Source organism: Mauremys mutica, chromosome 1, assembly GCF_020497125.1.
Source record: "Mauremys mutica isolate MM-2020 ecotype Southern chromosome 1, ASM2049712v1, whole genome shotgun sequence".
In the NCBI taxonomy this organism is placed as follows: domain Eukaryota; kingdom Metazoa; phylum Chordata; order Testudines; family Geoemydidae; genus Mauremys; species Mauremys mutica.
Window position 1 is genome coordinate 12660895 of NC_059072.1, and position 26922 is coordinate 12687816.

A 26922-nucleotide genomic window follows, 5' to 3' on the forward strand; every position below is an offset into this window, starting at 1 on the left:
TGAGAGAGAGGTGTTTTTATTCCACAGATTGCTTTAAAACTAAGTGTTATACAAAATGTTACACGTTTTAAAAACTATTCAAAGAAAAGTGACTCATTTAGGATCCACAATAGAGCAGGAAAGCAGCATTAAAGTGAACAAAGGACTAGGCCCTAGGGAATCTATGCCAGCACAACCATCACTTCGTCTCTATTAACTGAGCAGACAAGTAGGTGTGCCATTTCTTTACTGTTCAGATTCACAGAAGTGCACTGCCCCATAAATCATGCCAATTAAGGCTTAAGTCTTGGAGTCGCTACAGAGGCAAGTCCAGCCGTGATCGGTAATGGGAACACAGAGGATGCCAGGATCAGGTCCTGACTGGGTGTGTGGTTTAGCAGAGTACTGATTAAGCAAGTTCTGCTGTAATTTATTGCACTCACTTTAAAACTAATAAACCAAACCATTCTTATGTACATCATCAAAACCCAGAAAAATAATCCCCTACAGCACTGCTGCCTTCCTGCTTTTTTTTAATCTCTTTGCTTGTTCTAAAGCCAGAATTTTGTTTTGGCAGCAGATCCAGAAGTGTGTTATGCAAACTATAGACTATGTTACATACAGTACCTTCCCTCCAGTGGCCCTTTCTAGCTGGTGATATTTTATAATACGTTTATTAGTAATCAGTAAGTAAAATATTCCAGCACACAGGTATCTCCTAATCTTAGAAAACAAATTAAAATATTACAACATAGTACAACTTTGATACAGAAACAGTTTAGACAAGATTTTCACAAATGTTAACAAATTTATAGTGGTCTTTACATAAATCTAGGTTGTTTTTTCTATATACACAAATTAAAAACCCTGACACAGTAGAGTCTCGTGTGTCTGCATAGAGGACACCAATTTGATGTTTCTAAGAGTCAGCTTTGACCCATTACTTTGAGTCTCAAAGGAGTTTGGAAATGTCTTCATATTGGATGCCTTCAATTCTCCGTCCTTTTAAAGGCCCCTGCAGATGAATAAATTGCAAGAAAGGTTTGTGCGGGGAAGGAAACTCTGCCTGCTGAATCTCATAATAAATAGTTACAAATTCCAACATAGCTGAACTGAATCAAATCAAACCTGTCCACACACAACTATTTTTTTTCTTAAACATGACTAAGCGAATAGAGCACAGGAAACGAAAGAACTGCATGCCACCCAACGTTGGCATTTTTACACATTTCTGTGTTCATTTGTTTATTGATTTTTAACCAATGTACAACTTTCATCCTTCAGAGACTGTGGACAATGTATTAATGTGGAAGGTCAGATTTTGAGAAGACTGCCCATTGTTATAATAATTATGGAATTACTAGTTAGCAAGATTTAAAGGGGCATTGGACATTTATGTGGGCAGAAATATTCACAGTTCTAATAGTTAATGGTAAATTTTGGAAGAGATATACAATTTCATGCTTCACTCTCTAGCTATTAGGAATTAGAATGAGATCTCCTGGGGGGGGCGGGGGGAGAAGATTATTCCACATCTGGCAACTGCAAGCTTCTTGCACCTTTCCTCTGAAGCATCTGGTGCTGGCCAATTGGAGGCAGGATACTGGACTAGATGAACCAAGGGTTTGATCCAGTATGGCAGGTCCTATGTTATATGTCAAAGTGACCAAATGCACGGGCAGTTACTCTGGTTATCTGTTCAAGAGCAGTAACTGCACACAAAAGTTATATGTAAGGCCCTACCAAATTCACAGCCATGAAAAACATGTCACAGACTGTGAAATCTGGTCTCCCCCCATGAAATCTGGTCTTTTGTGTGCGTTTACCCTGTACCATACAGATTTCACAGGGGAGGCCAACGTTTCTCAAATTGGGGATCCAGACCCAAAAGTGAGTTGCAAGGAGGTCACCGTATTGCCACCTTTCCTTCTATGCTGCCTTCAGAGCTGGGCGGCCGGAGAGCGGCGGCTGTTGGCCGGGTGCCCAGCTCTGAAGGCAGCGCCCTGCCAGCAGTAGTGCAGAAGTAAGGGTGGCAATACCATACCATGGTACACTAAGTACATACATGGTACACTAAGGCTCAGCCCAGAGACTATTTTCTATTGAGAAAGGTGCTTTGTAACAAAAATGCAAACACAGTCTTGACTATAAGTAGCATGAACAACAAGGATTCAAAATCCATTAATCTTCAGACTACACACCCAGCTTGATAAATACAGTAAGAGAATTCTCTTATTTCATACATATATTTTAAGTGTATTGCTTTCCCAGTTGAAAAAGTTATGGTATCATTAACAGAGCACAATTAAATTAAACCTACTAAATATTTTACATATTTATCAATTTGTAAATTCATTATCCCGCTGCCTTTTAAAGGTAACGAGGCCCAGTGGATTAGAACTTAAAAGGATTTGGGTTCTATTCCTATTGGCCGGCTAGGTGACCCTGAGCACCAATCTGTGCCCTAGATTCCCCATTTGCCAGGGGGCAATAATGACATTCACCCTTTGTAAAGGGCTTTGAGACCTACTGATGAAAAGTGCTATGCATGAAAGATTAATATATTTTAAATGTACATACAGATTCAATGATTATTGCTGCTGAGAAGTTCTTCTCATTTATAGATTCTAAGATGCCTTCATTTCCTCTGTAACCTCCATTTAAAACCAGAACTTTCTTTCCTGAAACAGTAAACAGGAAGAACTTTACCCATAGGAACTTCCAGGGTCTTTTGATCAAGCTCCGCTCTACTGAAAACTTTGGGAAGTCTGTATCTCCAAGAATTATAGAAGACAGTGTTCCCTTGGAAGCAATGCTCAGTTTTTCTTCAGGGACTGCTTGATCCTAACATGCCTGAGTGATACAGATGAATGTTGTTTTGCTTTTAGGAAGCTGACGACTCCTGTTTATCTAACTAGGCTGAACAGCAGAGCAGAGAAGTTTGTCATAATTCACTAGAAGTGCACGTGAGGTATGTAGCAATGGGAGCTCCAACAGCTTCTGAAAGGATGTAGCATTCACCCTCCTTCTCCAGCTAGGCCTGCTGTCAGGGAAGGAGTCACCTTCCTTCTAGAATCACTCCCCTTCTGGGGTACCTTGCTGTTGCTGTTAGGCTTTCTTGGTCCTTTACTATCAGGAGCCCAGGACTGACTGTGGGCACCCCCTCTGTGCAGGTACACAAGAGGAGGGGAGAGGTTCCTTGAATCCTCTCCATCTGTGAAGGAATCATAGAATATCAGGATTGGAAGGGACCTCAGGAGGCCATCTAGTCCAACCCCCCTGCTCAAAGCAGGACCAATCCCCAGACAGATTTTTGCCCTGATCCCTAAATAGCCCCCTCAAGGATTGAACTCACAACCTGGGTTTAGCAGGCCAATGCTCAAACCACTGAGCTATCCCTTCCCCCAAATCCAGCACTGTATGACTAATAGAGATTTCTAGGAGCTCTGGCAAGCTTCAATTACCTTACAATATTTAAGTCTTCATCTTTTTTCAAAATCCTTGTAATTTCTCCCTCATCCATCATAAAAATATTCCTAAATAAATAAATGAATGCCAAAAATCCAATATCTAGAAATAACCTTACAATCACAAATTCCAGACAATGGAGGAAACTTTAAAGTGACAAATACATCAACAATACACTTACATTTAATATATATATAATATGTATTATATGGAGGGAAAATGCATGCTAAGAATCACTGAGGACAATCAGTAAAGCCCTTTGGCAGGCTACTACAGATACCTCCTGAAAAGAGATACTTTCTTTAGTCAAATCAAAAAATGCTTCCTATCCTTCTTAGAAGGAGCATAATTCCTCTTGGAAAGCTCTGCAAAATCACCAAAAAGAATAAATGCAATATTTGCACCAACAGCAACCAGAGGATCCTTGGTTCGTGACAGGAATATCTTAATCCAACGTGGATAAGAAATGCAGGCCAGGAACAAAAGTAGTAAAATGACTCAGATGACACTTGATGAATTACAGCTCAAAAGAATGAAAGTCAGTCCATCAGATGCAGCTTTGCTAGCTGGTTTACCAATAACTTTACCTGGTGCCGGTATTACTGTCTCTAGATGTATCTGGTCAAGTTTCAGTTTGTCTCCAGAATCAATCATCTTTACAACTGCTGTGTATTTGTCAATTACCTCCTGTCACGGAAAATTAAATATATTTATTTTAGAAAGGGAAAGATACCTATAACTTGATTATTCTCTTATTAAAAAAAATACAGATAAGAGGATTACAAGCAAATGGTCATGTAATATTAATAATGCAAATACATCGGGGTAATTACAAAACAATCATTCTTTGACTTTCTGCTAATTTTTTTTATTAGTCTTAATAGAGAAGAGATTCAGAAACATAGGTCTACATTTTCAAAAGTGGCAAGTGTTTTCAGGGGCCCAACTTGAGAAGTCTGAAAGGGATCTGATTTTTAGAAAGTGCTGCGCAATGATCTTCTGAAAATCAGACCACTTTAAAGAGTCTCAGATTGGGCATCCAAAATCACTAGTCAGTTTTGAAAATGTAGGCCATCGGTTTTGTCATGCTAGATCAGATCCATGGTTTATCTAGTGCAATATCCTGTCTCTGGCAGTGGCCAGTACTAGCTACTTCAGAGATGATCGGATGCTTCAGACCATTAGGACAGGCCCACCAGATTGAAGAACTTGTGAATCCAGGGGACACTTCTTCAAAGATAATTTGGGATTTTTACACATCAATGCTGGACAGAGATTATGGACACAGTCTCAAGGCCTGAAATACCATGCACTGCTCTTGGTCACTCCCCAGCAACACAGCTTTAAGATGACTGTATGGTCTAAAAAGACTCATTGATGAAATCAGAGTCTGAAGAAAACAGTAACAAGAGTAAACTTAATAGGGAAAAATGGTCATCAAGAATGAAGGGGTGAGTGGATGCCCACAAGCCACTATTTTGATTTGCAATAAATCCCAAGTCACTCACTGCCCAGAAGGAACTGAGAATCGGGTAACAAACTCTGAGAAAGTTAAAGGGAAGCCTTCGTTCTGATAGTTGGGGTTCAACCACTACCACCATAAGCAACCAAATAAACAGATGTTTTCTAGTTGCTGTGGAAACAGAACTGTGTCCAATCACTTTTATTCACAAACTTTTATCAGACAAAATGCTGTAGATTCACCTTAACAACTGCTTTCTTCTTATGATACTTCTCACCAAGTTTTTTTGTTACAATTTTTACAACAATTTCCTGGAGAAGGGAAAAAAGGAAAGAAAAAAAAGCTAAATACACAAATAAAAACAACTTACTCTCAACTCAGTGTTTACATCACAAGTAGCTTTTAACTCCAGTTGTCCCCACAAGCAGAGACTGATGTTATGCTGTGTAGTGTCAGCAAGGCAACGCCACTTCTAAGACACGACATTACGGAACTTTCCTTGTGGGAGGAACCCCATCACAACGGCATCTCCTGCCCTCACTGACTCAAAATATACTTAAATTTGAATTCAGTATGTTACAAGAGAGCCCTATGTGGATCACTGAGAGCAAAGACTGACCCAGGATATTTGGATCTAACAACATGAGCCTCAACTCCCTGAGCTGCAAGACATAGCTGTGTTAGTTCAAAGGCTGTAGCTTACAACTAAATCTCTCTATGGTCTGACCACTAGAGTGGGAAAAAGAAACCCTGTTAAAAGTGCATGTAGATAAGCTCTAGAAGCACCTGTCCTTTAACGACAAAGTAAGCCATCACTACACAAAAGAGCTTAAATATTAGAAGTATAATGTTTCAGAATAGTAAATATTGCACAGCAGCCAGGAAAAGTGAAATATTTGCAAACTCTGTGAGAAATTAACTTATGATAATCTCTCTGTTTGGAAAATAAAAAAATTATTTTTGTTCATATTCTACTCTTGGATCTACACATGTTGCAAACCAGCAGGGGCGGTGTGCACGTTCCCAAAGGCAGGATTTGGCCTGATAACTATGTAGTTATTCAAATACTTACAGGCTGCAACCAGTAGTCTGTTCGAGCTGTTTTTTTCTTTTCTTCTTCAAACTACAGAAGAAAAAAAAAGTCAGTCTTTTTTTTTTGTCCTTTCATATTAATGTAAAGTTCCCTCCCCCCAAAAAACCCTGAACAAGTTCCATGCACTTAGGTATCAAACCAAAACAGAATAGTGAAGGTGTTTACTACACCAGTGGTCCATCTAGCCCAGTATCCTGCCTTCCAACCATGGCCAAAATTCCACGTGCTTCAGAGGGAACGAACAAAACAGGCAATCACTGAGTGATCGATCACCTGTCTTCCACCCTCAGCTTCTGGCAAACAGAAGCTACAGACACTCAGACCATGGGGTTGTATTCCTGGATCATGGGGATGCTTTCAGAGAACTAGCCACTATCTTTCTTGAGTGGTAACAGCTAATTTAGATCCCATCATTGTATATGTATAGGTGGGATTATGTTTTCCAATGTGCATTACTTTGCATTTATCAACACTGAATTTCATCTGCCATTTTGTTGTCCAGTTACCCAGTTTTGTGAGATCCCTTTGTAACTCTTTGAAGTCTGTTTGGACATAACTATCTGAAGTAGTTTTATATCATCTGCAAAGTTTGCCACCTCACTGTTTCTCCCTTTTTCCAGATCATTTGTGACTATGTTAAACTGTACTGGTCCCAGTACAGACCCCTGGGGGACACCACTATTTACCTCTCTCCATTCTGAGAGCTGATCATTTATTCCTACTCTGTTTCCTGTCTTTTAACCAGTTACTGATCCATGAGAGGACCTTCCCTCTTATCCCATGACTGCGTACTTTATTTAAGAGCTTTTGGTGCGGGACATTATCAAAGGCTTTCTGAAAGTCTAAGTACACTATATCCACTGGATCACCCTTGTCCACATTTGCTGACACCCTCAAAGAATTCTATTAGACTGGTGAGGCATGATTTCACTTTATAGAAGCCATGTTGACTCATCCCCAACAAATCATGTTCATCTACATGTCTGATAATTCTGTTCTTTACTACAGTTTCAACCAATTTGCCTGGCATTGAATTTAGGGTTCCCAGCTCTGGAACCTTTTTTAAAAATTGGCATCACATTAGCTATCTTCCAGTCATCTGGTACAGATGTTGATTTAAATGATAGGTTACATACCACAGTAAGTAGTTCTGCAATTTCATATTTGAGTTCCTTCCAAGCTCTTGGCTATTATACCATCTGGTCTTGATAACTTATTACTGTTTAATTTATCAATTTCTTCCAAAACCTCCTGTAATGATACCGCAATCTGGGATCTGTCCCCCTAAAAAGAATGGCTCAGGTGTGTGAATCTCCTGTACATCCTTTCTCTGCAGTGAAGACTGATGCAAAAAATTCATTTAATTTCTCCATAATGGCCTGATCTTCCTTGAGTGCTCCTTTAGCACCTTGATCATCCAGTGGCCCCACTGATTATTTGGCAGGCTTCCTGCTTCTGATGTACTTATCTTTTTTGCTGTTAGTTTGAGTCTTTGGCTAGTTGCTCTTCAAATTCTTTTTTTGGCCTGCCTGATTATACTTTTACACTTGACTTTCCAGAGTTTATACTCCTTCCTATTTTCCTCAGCAGGATTTAACTTCCAATTTGTAAAAGATGTTTTTTGCCTCTAACCACTTCTTCTACTTTGTTGGTTAGCCATGGTGGCACTGTTTTGGTCCTCTTACTAAATGATTTTAATTTGGGGCATATATTTAATTTGAGCCTTTATGATTTTTTTTTCTTTTTTAGTTTCCATGCAGTTTGCAGGTATTTCACTTTTGGAACTGTACTTTAAAATTTCTTTTTAATTAGCTTCCTCATTTTTGTGTAGTTCCCCTTTCTGAAGTTGAATGCTTCTGTAGTGGGCTTCTTTGGTATTCCCCCCAGGAATGTTAAATATAATTATATTATGGTTGCTATTACCAAGCGGTTCAGCTATATTCACCTCTCAGACCAGAACCTGTGCTCCACGTAGTACTAAATCAAGAACTGCCTCTCCTCTTGTGTGTTCCAGGACTAGCTGCTCCAAGAAGTAGTCATTTATGATGTCCAGAAACTTTATCTCTGCATCCCTTCCTGAGGTGATATGTACTCAGTTAATATGGGGATAGTTGAAATCCCCCATTATTATTGAGTTTTCTATTTGTATAGCCTCTCTGATCTCCCTGAGCATTTCACAGTCACCATCACCATCCTGGTCAGGAGTATATCCCTACTGCAACATTCTTATTATTCAAGCATAGAATCTCGGTGGATAGAAATTCTATAGTACAGTTTGGTTCATTTAAGATTTGTACTACTATATTTAACTCTATGCTTTCTTTCCCATATAGTGCCACTCCCCAACCAGCATGACTAAATTCTGTCATTCCTTAATACAAGGGTACAAAATATTTGTGTCCCCCATTGATGATCATCATTCCACCATGTTTCTGAGATGCCTACTATATCAATATGCTCATTTAATACCTGGCACATAAGTTCACTCATCTTAGTATTTAAACTTCTAGCATTAGTATATAAGCACTTTTAAAATTTATCACTTTTTAGCCCTCTGCCATTATGTGATCTAAATGAATGGGACTCTTTTTCATTAAGATGAAAGGCAGTTCTCTTTAAACATTTATAAACTTTTTACTAGAATAAAAAAAATATTTTTCTTGTAAAAAAAAAATGTACTAAGGTAGGGCACTTGAAAAATTCAGACCACTTGATTTGCATCCAGAATTAAACAGACATTGGTATTACATAGGGTAAGCCATGATGATCATGTAAAGTGGTGAGCTGCTGAATTCCACCCAACCTGGAGCTTCCAGTTCTTTTCAAAGGTAGCCCCAAGTAGAGTGCGGTAAGTGATTTAGCCTTGGGTTACAAAGGCATGGATCTCTGGGTAACATTCTCACTGTACCTCCATGATCTCATCCAGTGCAGATTTCTTCTTTTTCTCTTTTGATTGACCTGAGCTGTGAGCAGATTCTTTCCGTTTAACTGATCCTGCTCCTCCCACCATCTTCAATGCACTCGGTCCAAGGACACTGCTGGAAGAGGGTTTAGATTAATCATACAATATTGTTTTCATTCCGTTTCTTAAAGTAACACCTTTCCAGACATGCACCTGGAGAACAGGCTGTGCAGAGGTGCAGCTGATCTTTTAGTCCTCAATCCCACCACATAATCTACATGAATCCTGCGCCAGATTTCAATGGGGACCCGTATGGACACAGGAGCAGATCAATTTGCAGGATCGAGGCACTGGATTATAAACTCTGGGGCAGGAATTGCACCTACTTTTGTGTTTGGATTGCAGGAACTCCAAGAGGCAAACAATCTGATGGTCAAACCAACCCACTGGTCCAAGACTTAGATGGATGCTTCAACCATTTTAATACAAAAATGTTTCTTCCAGCACACATTACAGGGAAATTTATCTGTGGGCAGAGGTACAATAGGTGGACAAAAGCCTGTTCATTAACAAAACCTCTCAGATTTAATTGGGCCATATGTTCTTGCTTCTCTGTAGGAAGCTGCTGCGTTTACAGACAGTGAGCAGAGTGATCAAGATCCTATACTTGGATATGGATTAGTTCGTGTTTATTTTGAATCTGCAATTTTTCGTTTCCTTTGACCGATTTTATGAAAGATCATTTCTCATTCTGCAGGAAGTCCGTTTGTTTGCTTTGGTAACAAGGTTTACTGTCTTGTGTTCAAACAGCGTTTTGTAGATGTAAAGTGCTGTATAAGTGCTACGGATAATTAAAAATAAAATAGTACAGATTATCATGCTCTCTAACGCAGAAGTAAAACAGACTTGTAATGTTACAGAACTCTTGTGCCTGGGAGCATCTCTGACTCTGCATGAGAAATTTAGGTCACTACTAGTTCCACAGAGGCCTAGACAGACCAATTCCAGCAAATAACCGGAGAACACTCAGAACAGTACTTCTTACTTGCAGGAGATCTATTCAGGGACATTTGTATTTTAAATCCTGTAATCACCTTGAGCACTACCTGGGAGTGGAATCTTTAGGTGTAATTTATAATATGCCTCAAAGCTTAAAATCCCTCTGTTATTATATTGAATGAGTTTATAGTCTAATTTTCTGCCTCACACATCTCACATCAGATATCTTATCTAAAAGCTTCCCCGGTGATGAGACGAGAGCTTTCATTTTACCTGTAATATGTTTAATTACAATATTGTCCTATGAGAAAGGATGGTATATTGCTAGCCAAATGTTTTCACAGACTGCTGTAACTTCTTATCATCATTGCTTGTATTACTGATCCCCTTCTTTGTCTTGCACTGCCTGCGGTTATACCAAAACTCAATGAATTTTTTAAAAAATGTATTTGGATTCACTCTCTTGAATGCTTATTAGGAAAATGCATTGCAGGCGATTGGCCACAGGAGTCAAACATGGGTTTACAAGATGAAATTAGTAGTGGACAAGTAGAAAGGCAGCTGGGATATCGGAGGATCATTTAATTATTCTGATTGTATATTTTAGCCCTTTATCCAACTTTTCATATGTGGCTTGTCTTCTTAGGAGCTGAGCCTGCATCTGGCTCCTAATCAGTGGATGCGAGGAAGCCCACTGATTTCCGTGGGGCTCCACACATGGGTCCACCCATCAGGCCAATGTATAAACTCTATGAATCTCAGAAGGGACCATTAGATAATCTAGTCTGGCCTTCTGTATAACACAGCAGGACCAGGCAATAGACTGCATGCTCTTTAGGGCAAGAATTGTCTCACTGCACATGTGAGCAATACTTAGCGCATTGCGGATACTATCATAATACAAACAGTAAGATAGGACACAAACAGAATGGGATGCCTTGGTGTCTTTTCCTCACCTTGTTTTAGAAGACGCTGCTACTGAAGTACTTGCTCCTTTGTTTAAATTGAATGCAACTAAAAAAAATAAAGAGACGTTACTCTATTTCTATCCTTTAAATATAACTGCATTTAAGGGTGTTACAGCAAAGAACTGCAAATTAGAAGCAACACAAATGCGGAAAGATTTACTATTCAAATGTTTTGGCTCATCCTTTAAAATAAACTGCTTTATACAGGACAAGAAGAATACTTTGCTCTTCTATAGTGCTTTTCATCCATGATCTTTAAGCACTTTACCAATGCTAAGCCTCAGTGCTCGGTCCCCTGCTTTAATAGCAGATCACAAATATCCTCCATAAATTCTAAACATACATATTAAAAGTCCAATTACCTTTCTCTTCATCATTTTCTCTGTTTAGTTCAGTATAGACAGGCCTTTCCTGCCAAAGAAAAATAAAATAAAATTTCAAGGGTTGTATAAACAACTGATGTGATATCATTGCTGGGGATCTTTAATTAGCGCAATTTTTACAACTATTGTAAGGTTACCAAACCAGTCACTGTGGCCTGATCAGTTAGGAGGATCAGGACTATAAGACATCTTGTTATAGACCCTTTTGCAGAATTCTCCAATTAACATTCTCTATATAGATATCATCTGAAACAGACTGGCTCCAATAGGAAAGGAAAGTTGCCTTTTATTAACAGCCCTATTTCTTCCTGAGCCAACACAGCTATACAGAGAGACAGCCTGTCGAAATGATACAGAAATGAGGAGACTCTTCCCTATTTTGAGGCACTGAAGGTTCACAGAATCATAGCAACATAGGGACAGAAAGGACCTCAAGAAGTCATCCAGTCCATCCTCCTGTGCTGAGGCAAGAACATGGAAACCGAGACCATCCCTGACTATGTTCTTTAAAACCTCTCATGATGGGGTTTCCACAACCTCCCTTGGTAATCTAATCCAGTGCTTAATTATTCTTGTAATTAGAAAGATTTTCCTAATATCGAACCTAAATCTTCCAAATCACCCAAAAGAGGACAATGTTCCAGCTGAGAATGCCCCAGTGCCAAATCAAGGGGAATGATTGCTTCCAGTGTCTTCCATATAACACTCCTGTTAACACACCCCAGAATTATATTTACCTTTTTCACAAGTACATCACATTGTTGACTCATATTCCATTTGTGATCCCCTATTGCCAAATCCTTTTCTGCAGTACTACCATTTAGCCAGTTATTCCCCATTTTGTAGTTGTACATTTGACTTTTCCTTCTTAAGTGTAGTACTTTGCATTTGTCTTTACTGAATTTCATCTTGTTGATTTCAGACCACGTTTCGGACGAGCATCGAGAAGAAAGGCAAGAATGCGAGAAGAAGGGCGGACGTGTTGTGATCGGCGCAGTTTTAATAACAGCTGAAGACCAATCAATCCAGGTGATTTCAGACCAATTCTCTGATTTGCCATGGTCATTTTGAATTCTAATCCTGCCCTCCAAAGTGCTTCAACCCCTCCCAGCTTTGTGTCAACTGTAAATTTTATAAGCATACTCTACACTCCATTATCCAAGTCATTAATGAAAATATTGAACAGTACCAGACCCAGGACAGACCCCTGTGGGACCCCACTAGATACGCACCCCCAGTTTCACGGCGAACCATTGATAACTATGCTTTGAGTTCAGCAATGGCACTCAAACATTTTCAGTCACGTCTCCCCCTCCCTTACCAAAACTGGAATGTGTCCGCGAGCTCTGTCCTTCAACTCAAGCCATCAGAAGTTCAATTATTACAGTACAATAATAGGCAGAAATAGAAAATCCCCAACAGAAAGCAAGGTATTTATAAACTAAGGAGTTACCTGGGAACCAACCCAGTGACAAAAGAACATAAGAACAGCCATACTGGGTCAGACCAAAGGTCCATCTATCTCAGTATCCTGTCTTCCAACAAGTATCAGAGGGGTAGCCGTGTTAGTCTGAATCTGTAAAAGCAGCAAAGAGTTCTGTGGCACCTTATAGACTAACAGACGTATTGGAGCATGAGCTCCCGTGGGTGAATACCCACTTCATCGGATGCAAGTAGTGGAAATATCCAGGGGCAGGTATATATATACACACCTGCCCCTGGATATTTCCACTACATACATCCGACGAAGTGGGTATTCACCCACGAAAGCTCATGCTCCAATACGTCTGTTAGTCTATAAGGTGCCACAGAACTCCTTGCTGTCTTCCAACAGTGGCAAGGTGCCCCTGAGGGAATGAACAGGTGATCATCAAGTGATCCATTCCCTGTCGCCCATTCCCAGCTTCTGGCAAACAGAGGCTACGGACACCATCCTTGCCCATCCTGGCTAATAGCCATTGATGGACCTATCCTCCATGAATTTATCTAATTCTTTTTTGAACCCTGGTATAGTCTTGGCCTTCACAACATCCTCTGGCAGAGTTCCACAGGTTGACTGTGCACTGTGGGAATAAATACTTCCTTTTGTTTGTTTTAAACCTGCTGCCTATTCATTTCATTTGGTGACACCTAGGTCTTGTGTTATTAGGCGTAAATAACACTTATTTACTTTCTCCACACCAGTCATGATTTTATAGACCTCAATCATATCACCCCTTAGTTATCTCTTTTCCAAGCTGAAAAGTCCCAGTCTTATTAATCTCTCCTCATACGGATGCCGTTCTATACCCCTAATCATTTCTGTTGCCCTTTTCTGAACCTTTTCCAATTCCAATACATCTTTGAGATGGGGCGACCACATCTGCACGCAGTATTCAAGATGTAGGCGCACCATGGATATATACAAAGGCAATATGACATTTTCTGTCTTCTTATCTATCCCTTTCCTAACAATTCTCAACATTCTGTTCTCTTTTTTGACTGCCGCTGAGTGGATGTTTTCAGAAAATGATCCACAATGGACTCCAAGATCTCTTTCTTGAGTGGTAACAGTTAATTTAGACCCCATCATTTTATATGTATAGGTGGGATTATGTTTTCCAATGTGCATTACTTTGCATTTATCAACACTGAATTGCATCTGCCATTTTGTTGCCCAGTCACAAAGTTTTGAGACATCCCCTTTTGTAGCTCTTCGCAGTCTGCCTGGGACGTAACTATCTTGAGTAGTTTTATCATCTGCAAATTTTGCCACCTCACTGTTTCTCCCGTTTTCCAGATCATTTATGAATATGTTGAATAGTTCAGACCCCATCACTGTTTACCGCTCTCCATTCTGAAAACTGACCATTTATTCCTACCCTTTGTTTCTTATCTTTTAACCAGTTACCAATCCATGAGAGGACCTTCCCTCTTATCCTCTTATTCCACGACAGCTTACTTTGCTTAAGAGCCTTTGGTGAGGAACTTTGATAGGACACTGTGACGGAGCATGCCTCACTGCTGCGGTGCCTCCTAGTTGTCCAGAGAATTAGCGCTGTAGTCTCTTCTGGTGGTGTCTTGCCCACTGTCACCTCTGTTCCTGGTCCCATGTCACTCCCAGGACTGCAGCATCCTCTTCAGTGACACTGCCCTCTGGCTGTGACACACTCCACGTTCCCCTCCTTTCGGGGGACCTGCAGTCCACTGTCTAGCCCAGGAGTCGGCAACCTACGGCACGCGAGCCGATTTTTCATGGCACGTGGGGCGGGCTGAGCTGCTCAGCCCACCGCCGCTCTGGGGTTCCCGCTGCTGGCCTGGGGGATGGAAACCCAGGCTGGCAGCGGGCTGAGACCCCAGCTGGGGTGGAAACCTCACAGTGGTGGTGGGCTGAGCTGCTCAGCCCGCCGCCGCTCTGGGGTTCCCGCTGCTGGCCCCTTGCCAGTCGGGGTCCCCGCAGCCCCACTCGCCTTGCTTCCAGTTGGAGTTCCAGCGCAGGGCCCCTGCCACACATGGTCCAGGCTTCCAGCCCTGCTCAGCCCTACCAACCGCCAGCTCCACTCACCTCAGCTGCCGATCTGGGGTTCCAGCCGCTGATCTCCTGCCAGCCAGTTATCAACTTAACTCAGAAGCCTGTGTGCAGCTTAAAATATCTAAATAGGTGCCACCAGACATTGGAAAACTCAGCAAGGAAAAGCAAGGGCAAGGATCACACTAAACTGATAAGATCTGCATTTTAATTTAATTTTAAATAAAGCTTCTGAAACATTTTGAAAACCTTGTTTACTTTACATATAACAGTAGTTTGGTTATATAATATAGACTTATAGAGAGACCTTCTAAAAAACATTCAAATGTATTACCGGCACGTGAAGCCTTAAATTAGAGTGTATACATGAAGACTCAGCACACCACTGCTGAAAGGTTGCCGACCCCTGGTCTAGCCACTTCCTTCAGTGACAAACTGCAGTCCACTGCCTAGCCACTTCCTTCAGTAGCTCCAGCACCCTCTTTGCCCTTGCATCAGGGCCTCAGTCTGCAGATCCTTGCAGCCTGCCAGGAGCTGCCTTTAGCTCTCTGCCTACAGCACTGCATGGTCCAGGGTGCTTGCTGCTCTCCGCCTGCAAGGCAGCCAGTCCTCCTCCCTTCCCAAGCTCCAGGGAGTGACTGACCTTGCTCGGTTCTGCAGCCCTTCTTATATAGGCCAGCCCAGCCCTGATTAGCTGCTCCTATAAGCCCTTCTGTGATTGGCTGCCTCCTGCGCAGCCTCCCTAGGGCTGCTTTTAACCCCTTTTCTGCCAGTGTGGAGTAGACGCCCCATCACAGACACCCTCCTATCAAAAGGAAGGAATGGAATGCAGAGGAATGGAAACTTATTGTGCAAGTCTTCCTCAGATGAGGCGCATATATTTCCCCCACCCACCCACAATACCTCTAGGGACTTCTGTAAATAGTTTCCCAGAAGCTCAGCAGGCTAACTGGTGCAGGATTTTTAAGTCTTGCTTGCAGCAACCTGAGGTCCTAAGGGATTGGCATTTTGGAAGAAAAAGATGAACAGGGTACAATTGCATATGTTGGAGATATATCTTTAGAGCTCTAGTAATGACCATTTAGGCCACAATCTTCCAAGGGTTAGAGATAAATGAAGGGAGAACTATTTTCCAGGAATTGTGGAACGAGGAACAGAAAGGTTTCTGGAGCTATAAGAATAACGTTTTCCTCATTAAAGGTAGAATGTTTCTTGTATGGACATAGGAACTAGTTCCAAAACTTGCCTTTTGGAGGGAATGGAGGCTAGAAGGGCCAGCCACCCACCTACCTAATTTGCCAGCGTGGTTGAACATGGCACCTGATATTCAAATGGAGGATCCAATGTGGTAGGCTACAAAATGCTGCTGTGGCTGGTTGGTTGTAGGACTCCAACTGAACCTTCTGAAGAAACTCTAGCATAGCTGAGATCACTAGAAGTTTGGGATTACTAGAATGAATGAAATGTCCTGGTTGAGTTCTGTCTGGATACCACACTGTATTAGAAATTAACAGACAGACAATCCATGCTGAACTACACTTCTCTTCCGATGCCCAGGCCGTTAACTGTAGGTGTTCCTGGTGTGTATGAATGAGACCCTGCTCCAAGAGACCTGGTGCTTTTGTAGGTATCAGGGTCCTTCGCTATCTAGCAATCCCAAAGTGCCTTGTGGGCTGGTGGAGGCCTAGGAAAAGGATTTCAATTCTCCCTTTTCCTCTTTTCCGTGAACTGTCTTGAAAAGCAGTAGATTCTTCTCTATCCAGGACATTATTTCGATTACTATGGAAAAGCTTTGACCTCTGATTACTCCCTGGTTTCAGAAGAGATATAAACACTCATGCCTCAATCATAAACCAGCCACTATCAGGAAGTAGCAGACGTCCTCTGTGAGTACCTTAATTGCCCACAACATGGTTTCTTGCACCTTCTACTGTCACTGCCATAGACAGGATACTGCACTCAGTGGACAACTGGTCCGATCTCACATGTCTATGTTTTGCTTTTATTTATTTTTAAGACACATCTTGATAGAGGTGACATCATAAACTGAAAGGATGAGTAATATGAGATACTGGAGACTTGTCTTCCAAGTATGCTTGCTTCCACAGTGAGTATACACGGGTATAGAGTGAAAGATGGGTTGGCTTTTAGGACCTTGGTTGACCTTACCTGCCCACAAAGGGGCACTCAATGTTATCTGAGAATGACAGCCAATTATGAATTGCATCAAGTCCATGGTTCTATGTCTCAGAAGGAATTTCAGAAGGTGCATTTTGAGAAACCCATTCAGGAGATGAAGCTGACGTATGGCCCCAGCAATCCTAGCCATTGGAAGTAACTGGCTACTGATGACCTTGGGAAATAACTGCTGCAATTAAATTTTTCATCTTTGCAAACCTTTACCATTATGGTAAAATTACAGCTAGAGTCACGTCTGTTTTGTTCTCAGGGATCAAAAGTTCCTCTTGAAATTGAAGAATGGATGACTATTAACCTTTTCCAACAGCTGTTCATTTATGCATAGGTCTATTTCTCTGGACCAGGTACCAATTGGCTACGCACAGGTAAATGTGCGTAACGGGTGACCTGTGCCTTGCTACGACTACCACCTGCCACCTAAGATTCTGAGTGCAGAGGATGGATCAGCAGGAAGAGTCTTGCACAACAACTGGCAGCTTCTGTACATAGATATTCTTTTTCGTTGTCAGGCTGATAATTTTGTTTGTTCGGAGGAAAAATGCATCTAGGTTTCTTTGGAAGCTTCTACTCCAGATTTTCCCTCTGCCAGGGTGACAGCCCCTTCTGGGATACTCTTGGTGTTGGAAGCAACCAATGGATAGCTATGTTGGCTTCCACAGTAAGAGCTGATGCCTCTACAGTCTCAGCTAGTAATCTCTCCAAGTCTTCCCCCAACTGCTCCTCACCTGCAAGTTTGCATATACAAGGTATCTGTTTAAGATGGGAGATGGCTGTTCACGGGTGTAACATGGCTTTCCTTGTAGCCACCAAGTTGGCTTGTCACAAATCACATCAAGAAGCTAACTAGGACAGAACTTGAGAAGTCCCATTCCGAGCAGGGAATCACACCTCTAGACATTGAGCCACTTGTTTGCCAGAGTAGGCGTTCCGCACTAAATACATGAAGGTTATTGCTGAGACTTTGAAATTGTTGCTCAGTGAGTCATCATGCCTATTGTCTATGAGGTCTTTTGGAAAGAAGTCCCCTTCTGAAGATGTGACTATGTCTTTCACTGGTGAAGCTACTGCTGCACCAACCTTAGGCTCCCAAAACTTATAAAATTTCTGTTTTCTATCAAAATTTTAGTTTACCATTTGGTTTAATCAGATGTCCTCATTTGGATCTTATGATGCCCTCAAAGGAGGCATCAACAGGAAAACATGTGTCTAATAATGCCTGAAGGGGAAGATATTTTATTAACATTAATGAGTTTCTTGCAAGCCACTGACTAACATCGTGTCCTCGAAAAGTCCTATAGAGGTTTGGGGGGTTTTTTGGTTAGATTTTTTTTTTAAAAAGCACATATGGTACTCTCTACCCCGGCTGTTTACAGAGGGGAGGTAGTACACTATTCATCCTGGCATGGGGACCATACAACAGAACAGGAGTACTGGTACACATATCTCAATTGTGGAAGCAGCTTGCTAGAAGTCCCTGGGAGCCTGAAAGGCTGCCTGCTCACTCCCCAAGGCTGGCTAGCACCCAAGTACTGTAGAAACAACCTAGTATCGCTCAGGGCTTTACTTAGTAAATCATGATCATTTTGAACATGGGAAGGGATTTTTCACTTACCTCCCTGTAAGTTTCACAGGGAGTGGAATCCTCACGTGTATCTGTTCTGGTCACAAACCGCCTGAAGTGCTCCTAAGGCTTTAATGTGGAATCAGCCTGTGGCATGAGGGAGGGACGGAGAGAGAGACTCTTTTCTGCCTTTCAGAGTCAGAGCCCTTTCCCTGACAGGGCAAGAGGTTAGGATCACAAGGCACAATTCCCATTCCATTGCTACCTAAAACCTAAGCTCCTTCTCCAGCAGAGGAAGGGTCCTTAGGCTGAATGCCAGACAGGCCCAATTACCAATAGGCTGAGCCTAAAGCAGGACTGCACAGGAGGCACAGGCGTCTCTGCATGCCCAGACTTGCTGTAGGGTGGGGAAGGGACAGTAATCATGATACAGAGCACTGTAAGCAGTGAGAAGAGCCCAGCAAACGCTCCCTCAGCGGGAGAAGGCAAAGGAGGAGCGGTTTAACCCCTGATTTTCACCCCACTTGCTCATTAACAATATTATTTGCTGCTTTTGTCAAGGACACACTTGTTTTTGCCTTTCTGGAGTCTGGGATTTGCAGGATTTACCCAGGAGTAACATAATCCCCTGATTCAGGGTGGGAGGAAGGGGAGCTATGTAGGAGCCCTTCTTCTTTCCCCAGGGAGCTGAGGACCCACTTCACTATCTGGGAGGGTGGGGTGGAACTCTGGATCCTTCCACCGTTTCCCCACCCCCAGTCCAGGTCTGTTGTGAGCCTTACACCCTGAACCAGCCACTAGCTCCCTCCTCTTTCTTATTCTTTCCTCAGAAGCTCCTGATCATGATATTCTGTGCAGGAGTCATAACTCCTCAGGGGAGGGGAGGTGATCTGATATGCCAGTCTAACTTTGCGCCCCGGGCTGGCTAGATGGCAAAATCTTCTTCAACGCTTAGCCGAACAGTCTCCCGTAGTGATCGTTCGCCACTTGGTCTGTTCCTGTGCAGCCACAAGAACTTGACAGCCCGAGAGTCCAACATCGGAACAGACTTGACGAACCATGTAGTAGGGGGTCTGCCTCTGGACCGCCTCCACCCCTCGGTTGGTGGAATTTTATCCCGGTTGTTGCAAGACACAGTAACAGGCAGGGCCTCTTGTACAGCCTCTTGTAAGTGCTACCTCAGGTAGGGAACACCACTTAGATTTACACCAGGTGTTTGCAGGACACCTCTGCCATGCCTGAGCAGGGGCAGAGGAGTCTGGCAGGGAGGTGCTGTAGTGTTGTCTCAAGCCCCGTCAGCCCTTGCCCCTGCAAACAGAGATAAAACTATGCCTATGCTCAAGGGCTCCCCCCCAGCCTCCTCCTACTGGGCCCTGGTTTTTTATAGCATGCTGGGGGGGGTCTCAGCAAGAAAAATATTGAGACCATGGCTTACACCTCATGGTTCAGAGGTGATCAAAAAATGAAAAATTAAAAAAAAAAAATACAAAAGCAAAGCAACCCATGATGCATGTTACCAATCCAGCGTTAGTTACCTGGGGAAAATTCCTCCCCGGGGGGAGGGATAGCTCAGTGGGTTGAGCATTGGCCTGCTAAACCCAGGGTTGTGAGTTCAATCCTTGAGGGGGCCACTTAGGGATCTGGGGCAAAAATTGGTCCTGCTAGTGAAGGCAGGGGGCTGGACTCGATGACCTTTCGAGGTCCCTTCCAGTTCTAGGAGATTGGTATATCTCCAATTATTACCTTTATTACCTCGGCTGGTGATTGACCTGTAACCTGGAGCATGAAGACTGATCATTTGTATCTTAGCTAAGTACCTGCAGATGAGATTCCATTGGAAGATTTGACAGAGCAGTCCTATGAAGATTAAATTAAATATTTATTTAATAAGAGCACTTTTGCGCTTGAAGATTGGTATATATAATATCTTCTCACCTGTTCTTTCCCCTCCAAGCCTCTCCTAACTTGCTCTTCAATGAATTTAGCAGTTTTTTCTTCATCATCAAGGTCCTGTTTCTTCTTCTTCTCTTGTTCCTGTTGTCTACGGATAGTTTCTGGGTCCCGATCAATATACTGGATATACCAGCCTTTAGGAGTCTCATCCACTTTGCAGAAGCCTTAAAAAACAAACAGATCATATTTCAACAGTTACTATCAAAACCAAACTAAAGAAAAATGCTTACATTTAAGAAATTATGTTTATGGAATAAGGAAATGCCAGACATGCATCACAGACTGTAGTTAGCGTATCTATGCATTGATTAACAGTAGCACACCATATCTCCATGTACTATTCTTGAATAGCTGCTTTTAAAACTATCTTAAAGCATAAGCTTTTCCTTCAGCTAATCAGATTTATTTTGAAATAGGTCAGTGTAGCTAACAGTGACATAAGTACAGAGGCTTCCTTTGTTTAATGAAAAAAGCATTTCCATTCCCAGATTTTTACACACACACACACACATATATATACACACACACATATATATATGCACACACATATATATACGCACACATATACACACAAATAAAAACACTACCCATACAGAATGGTGTGCTATAGCATACATTCTACTAGAATGTGTTCTAATTACTCACACTTGTAATTTTATTAGAATGAGTTTGCTTTGGCCATGTTACTCAGGCAGGTCATTACAATGAGTGCCGCTAAAACCTTCACTCCAAGTCATATATTCTCTATATGCACATTTACCAGAAAATCTATTATTGTAGATCAAGCCTTAAACCTTTCGCGAGTTCAGGGATTAATATTGACTACCTCAAGCCATCTTAATTTGTGGAGCAATTCTATATTTGGAAGGAATATTTCTTTAATAGTTTGTTGTTGTTGTTGTTTTAAATAGCAGCTGTTGAAAGTTGATCTGAGTTTAGTAGTAGTTCCAGTGGACGTGGATTAGTGGGCAGAGTGCAGACGAAGCAGGAAAAGGCTCAGAAGTTAGCATAAGGTTTGAATATAATGGGTGTATCACTATTTATGTGGCACTGATGTGAGTACAATAAATGTATATGCATACTTTTTATGATTTTCAGTATTTTGCACTAATCAGCAGGTTTTACTGATTAACTATTAGCAATGCAGTCACTCAATAATAATTTCTTATAGGAAATAAAATTACCTTCTCTCCCTAACCATTTAGTAAAGTCAGTTAGGGTTTCCCATTGCGTGGCATTCATGTGGATGTGCTCTCGGTGGCTGATATATTCATTGTATACAATATTATTGTGGACTCTCTTAGTTCCTAAAACAAAAATATATTACTGTTAAATACAAGTCCATTACTGGGGAGAAACTGATGTGAATTTTTGTTATTGAACTATAAAGGGTCATTAAAAAAATAATCAAAATATTTACCAAATCGTCTCCTGAGCAGTTCTAAGAAATCATTTCGGAATTCCCTGATGGAATAAAAAGGAGACTATTTAAATAATGCTTTTACAGTTACGTAGCATTTCCATTTATAAATGACAACGGAAAAATATTACAAAATAAAGAGGTGTATTCAGTTCAAAAGAATATCACCAGATTCAGATAATCTATTTCCTCTTTCACTGGAACATTGTAAAATACGGTATCATATGTGTAACACTATATACACCTACATAAGTCTATATGCACAGCTTGTGTGCCTGTATTTATACAATTGTGCAAACATGTCAGTGTACTCACATACACTTTGGCTATGTCTACTCTGCACACCCTGGGTGGTGGCGTGCAACATATACGGAGCTACACGATGCAGCACACTGTGGTGTGCAGCTACATGCGTCAGCGGAAGGCTCCAGCAGCTCCCTGCAATGAAGAAAGGCTCTGGCAATGGGGAGCTGCCAGAGCCTTTCCCAGCTGCCTCCCCCTGCCAGTGCCTTACCCCACTGCTGTAGCCTTTCCCCGTGGCAGGGAAAGACTCAAGCAGCAGGACACTATACTATTAAAAATAGCAGTGAAAACAGGAGAGGTGCTACTTGGGTGTGTAGAGAGCCACGTAGGGTACATTAGGCATGACTTTACTCCACTCACCTAAACAGTTCCTCACCACCTACAATGCTATTTCTATCTGTGCGGAGGTGGGGGGAGTGCAGTGTATATACTTTATTTGCCACCATGGGGGGTGTGCAGTGTAGACATACCCTTTAACCTCCTTGACCTGTCAGCTGCCTTTGACACCATCAATTACGCTCTTCTTTTTTAAATCTTGTCCTTCCTTGGTTTCTGTGACTCTGTCCTTGCAGGGTTCTCCTCCAACCTCACTTATTGATCCTTCAGTGCATCCTTCAGAGACTCCGCCTCATCCTCCCTCCAACTTTCTGTAGGGGTTCCACAGTGCTCTGTTGCTGGTCCCCTTCTCTATCTTATCTCTGGGCAACCTCAATAGTAACAAATTCAGCTTCCATTCCTAAGCCGACAACTCACAGATCTACCTCTCTGCTCCAGACCTGCCTCCTTCTGTCTCAATTAAAATTTCGCTCTAACCATTCCTTTGGCTGCCTAGCTGACAACTCAAACTCAGCTTGGCTAAAACAAAGCTCTTAATCTTCCCCTCTGCAAGCCCTCTCTGCTACCTCCTTTCTTGACCACTGTGGACACCACCACTATCCTGCCAGTCACTCAGGCCCATAACCTGAGTGTCATCCTGGATTTGGAGCTCACTCTGGGTAATCAGATCCAAGTTATGTCCTTATGTGGCTGATTCTTTCTACATAACATGTCTAAGATGTGGCTTTTCCTATCCATCCACACAACTAAAACACTCATTCAAAATCTCACATCTCATTACTGCTACATCCTTTTCGCTGGTCTTGACAAAGGCACTCTTCCCCAATTCGTAACCATTCAGAATGCTGTTCCTAAGATAATTTTCCTAACCCATTCCTTTGTCCATGTCACACCTCTGTTTGCATCCCTCCACTATCTCCCCTTCTCTACCGCATCAAACATACGCTGCTTGTTGTCACTTCCTAAGCCCTTTACAGTCAATCCCCACCATCTCTCTTTCCCTGTTGAGCTGCTGAAACTCACCTCCAATCAAGCCTATGATGCCAACCTCCATCACACACTTAAGTTTTCAAATAAGTACTTCTGTGCTTTCTTCCATGCTGCCCCTCACAAGTGGGAGGCATGCCCCATAAACATCAGCAAAACTTCCAAATCACTCCTCAAAACTCTCCTTTGCTATGATGTCTAAAAAAAAACTTGTTAATTACACAGCTCACGTGCTGAAACCACTGCCTATCATGCTGACAAATACTGCCCCCTTGTTTCTTTGTACCTCCCTGTCTGTAGCCACCTGTTGTCTCTTATCGTAGATTGTAAGCTCTTGGGACAGGGACTGTCTTTTTGTTCTGTGTTTCCATAGCATCTAGCACAATCGGGCCCTGGTCCATGACTATGGCTCCCAGGCACTGCGATAATACAAATTAATAATAATAACTTCTACCAGTTGACATTTCCTTACTATATAACCAGGGCCCTGCCAAATTCACGGACCATTTTGGTCAATTTCACAATCATAGGATTTTTTAAATCACCAATTTTCAGATTTAAATATCTGAAATCATAATTTCAGTGTTGCAACTGAAGGGGTCTGACCCAAAGGGAGGCTGGGGAGGAGTCACAGTATTGCCACCCTTACTTTTGCGCTGCTTCCTTCAGAGTTGGGCCCCCAGCCAGAAGCCGCCACTCTCTAGCCACCCAGCTCTGAAGTTAGCGCAGAAGTAAGGGTGGCAATACTGCAAACCCCCCCCCCCACAATAACCTTCTGACCCCCACCCCTCCTCCCACAGCTCCCTTTTGTGTTAGGACCCCTAGTTTGAGAAATCCTGGGTCTCTACCATGAAATCTGTATAGCACAGGGTAAACGTCCAAAAAAGACCAGATTTCATGGTCTGTGATGCATTTTTCATGGCCGCGAATTTGGCAGGGCCCTATACATAACTTCAGAGGGTTACTAACAATAACAAAGTGCTGCATTCTGACTGGCTAATAAGTTTAAAATAAGATATTTAGAAACAGGGTAAATTTTTCAAAAATGATTAAGCCCCACTGAGTTGCAATGAGACTTATGCTCCTAAGTCCCTTGGGTGCTTTTGAAACTTTTACCTCTTAACTTTTCATACTGCTGTCTTAAAAGTACCTACTAAGTAACACTACAATAAAATTTTAAAATTCATCAAAATTCAGTTTCTTCAATGGGACTCCAAGAGGGCACAAAGAGGCAACCACCCAGATTCAATTGCAGGATCAAGGCCTATGTGGGGAATTTTGAGAAACTAACTCTGAAAAATAGTCCATGAACTGCTGAGGATCTTCAGAAGCAAGTAGCAGCTGTCTCTGGTGGGATTCGGACATACAATGACATTTGAAGCCATTCTGTAAAATAAAAGATAAACGTTATCTTGACTTACAGAAGTCAGTAAACTGACATTTTAAACACCAACAAAACCTAAGTTAGAGCTTTAAAAAATAAAACGGACTCATCCCTGGTAATACCATCATTGCATAGTGCCGCTAACGTGGGAGAACAGAGCTTAGGCAGCAACTGTATGACTCCTGCTTCTGGAGTGTGAAATGTTTGTCATAAGTCCTAATACTGTTAACAGTGAAAGGAGATTCCCTTGGCTTCACCAACACATCTTCCTCACACCAGCCACTCCCTTTTTTCCTTTTTCCAAATGGTCCTTTATGCCCAGAATGCCCTCTCCATCCCAACGTAGCAAGAATCTATGCTCAACGTTTTTAAATCCCTTAAAACACTTCTTCTGTGATGCCTACCTAGTTTTAGCTCTCCTCTTGCATAAGAGATGTTATTTTTAATAATGCTGCACTGTATTTGATTATTCTATTTCCCAGTCAGCTGATGGTCATTATCCTGATGTGTTTTTTATGGTCTGGTCCTGAGGGGTATTGAGCACCTGCATTTTCCCTTGATTTCAATGCAAGTTATGAGCACTCAGCCCTTAGGATCAAGCCTTCAGGTCCTAATCCTGAAGATATAACAGCAAAGTGGTTACCTTCCTCACTTGATTAGTCCTACTGAGTACATGCATAAGGGTTTGTCACACTGGGACCCAAGAGCTTGATTGTAAGGTACTGAGTGTCCATATCATCCTGTGTTCTGTTCAGCATTAAGCACATGGGCTGCATTCAATAAACAAAGTGATATGGGACTTGTATTTTTGGGGCAGAATGTCAGTGTCACAAGTGAAGACGGAGCTCATTACAAGTTCTGAAGTATTTGCTAGAGATCAGTGCTACAACTATGAAAGGGGAAAGGACTAATAATGCTCCAATTTGTCCAAGTATTTGTGATACTGATAATCTTCTACCAAAGGAGAGAGAAAATCTAATGCACCTAGTATATTATTGATTGTGAAATTGTCAAGATTATTACTGGAGAAAGTTAATAAAAGCATCTCAACAGAGGACAGTGATACTTGCAAAAGCTGCAGTGGAACTTAACTTTCACTCTGTTTATTAATACACTTACAGTTGTACAGACAAAGGCATGTGAAACAAATGTCAAGTCAAATAATTAAATCTTATCCAATGTATTTTATTAATTTGTTTGGATTATTATAATGCTGAATATTGACTTAAAACAGATCATGTTTAGTTCATTGAATCGTATTTGAATGTACAGCCTCCTCTGATATGCATTACCATTGATTTAGGGAAAAAAAGAGTTATGTAAAAGACTCCTCCTTTGCTATAGATACATGCAAGTCTTTATTACTAGTCTTTCAACAGCCCTGGTTTTCAATTTTTTTTTTAATTGAACCCATTCACAAAGCAAGACTCTGACTATCCTCTCCCCCTACAAATTAAAAAACGGGGGGAGGGTAATTTAATGGGGGCTCGGGGCTGTCAGCCCTACAGCTTGTGACTCCCATGTAACCACCCTGCGGCCCCCTGAGGGATCCCCCCAGTTTGAGATCCCCTATTCAACAGGGATGGTGCTTCCACGAGCTTTGCGTTGTTGCTGAGAGCGACGCTCCCCTTCCCGTGCTCGGTGGCACTGAGCTCCCGTGAGCGCCTCGCTGAGGACAGGGACGAGCCAAGTCCCACCCACCCCAGGCCCCCGCCCTGCTCCGCCCTAAGGGGTCTCCTAGCCCGCCGCCGCCTCCCGACCCCGGCCAGGGGCCACGATCCCAGCGACGGCCGAGCCCCAGCCCCCGGGTCTGGTCCCCCCGCGCCGGCTCACCTCGTCCCGGCACTGCTTCTGGCACATCTGGCAGTACCAGCGCAGCTTCTGCAGCCCCTTCGACTTGATGCGGTTGGCGATGGCCTTGGGGCTCAGGAAATCCGACTTCCCCATGGCGGCGGCGGCGGCGGCGGCGTCCCCCCACCCTCAGCCCGGACCGGAAGCGGAAGGACACGACCCCGGA

General features: G+C 42.3%; 1 protein-coding gene across 2 annotated transcripts; it reads right to left on the reverse strand.

Moving 5' to 3' along the window:
• Positions 1–26911, reverse strand: KIN (Kin17 DNA and RNA binding protein). 2 transcript variants are annotated; one of them, XM_045030780.1, is made up of 13 exons: positions 26739–26911; positions 24813–24907; positions 21896–21939; positions 21660–21782; positions 20458–20639; positions 11234–11282; positions 10860–10917; positions 8911–9037; positions 5982–6032; positions 5152–5220; positions 4035–4134; positions 2560–2660; positions 1–994 (listed from the first exon to the last, which is right to left on the reverse strand). In XM_045030780.1, exons 1-13 carry the CDS (start codon positions 26850–26852, stop codon positions 932–934), a joined length of 1176 nt encoding a protein of 391 aa, XP_044886715.1. In that variant the 5' UTR covers positions 26853–26911; the 3' UTR covers positions 1–931. The 2 variants fall into 2 exon arrangements, with proteins under 2 accessions (XP_044886715.1, XP_044886706.1); XM_045030771.1 differs by having other exon boundaries at positions 8911–9040.
• Between the last annotated feature and the right edge of the window lie 11 nt (positions 26912–26922).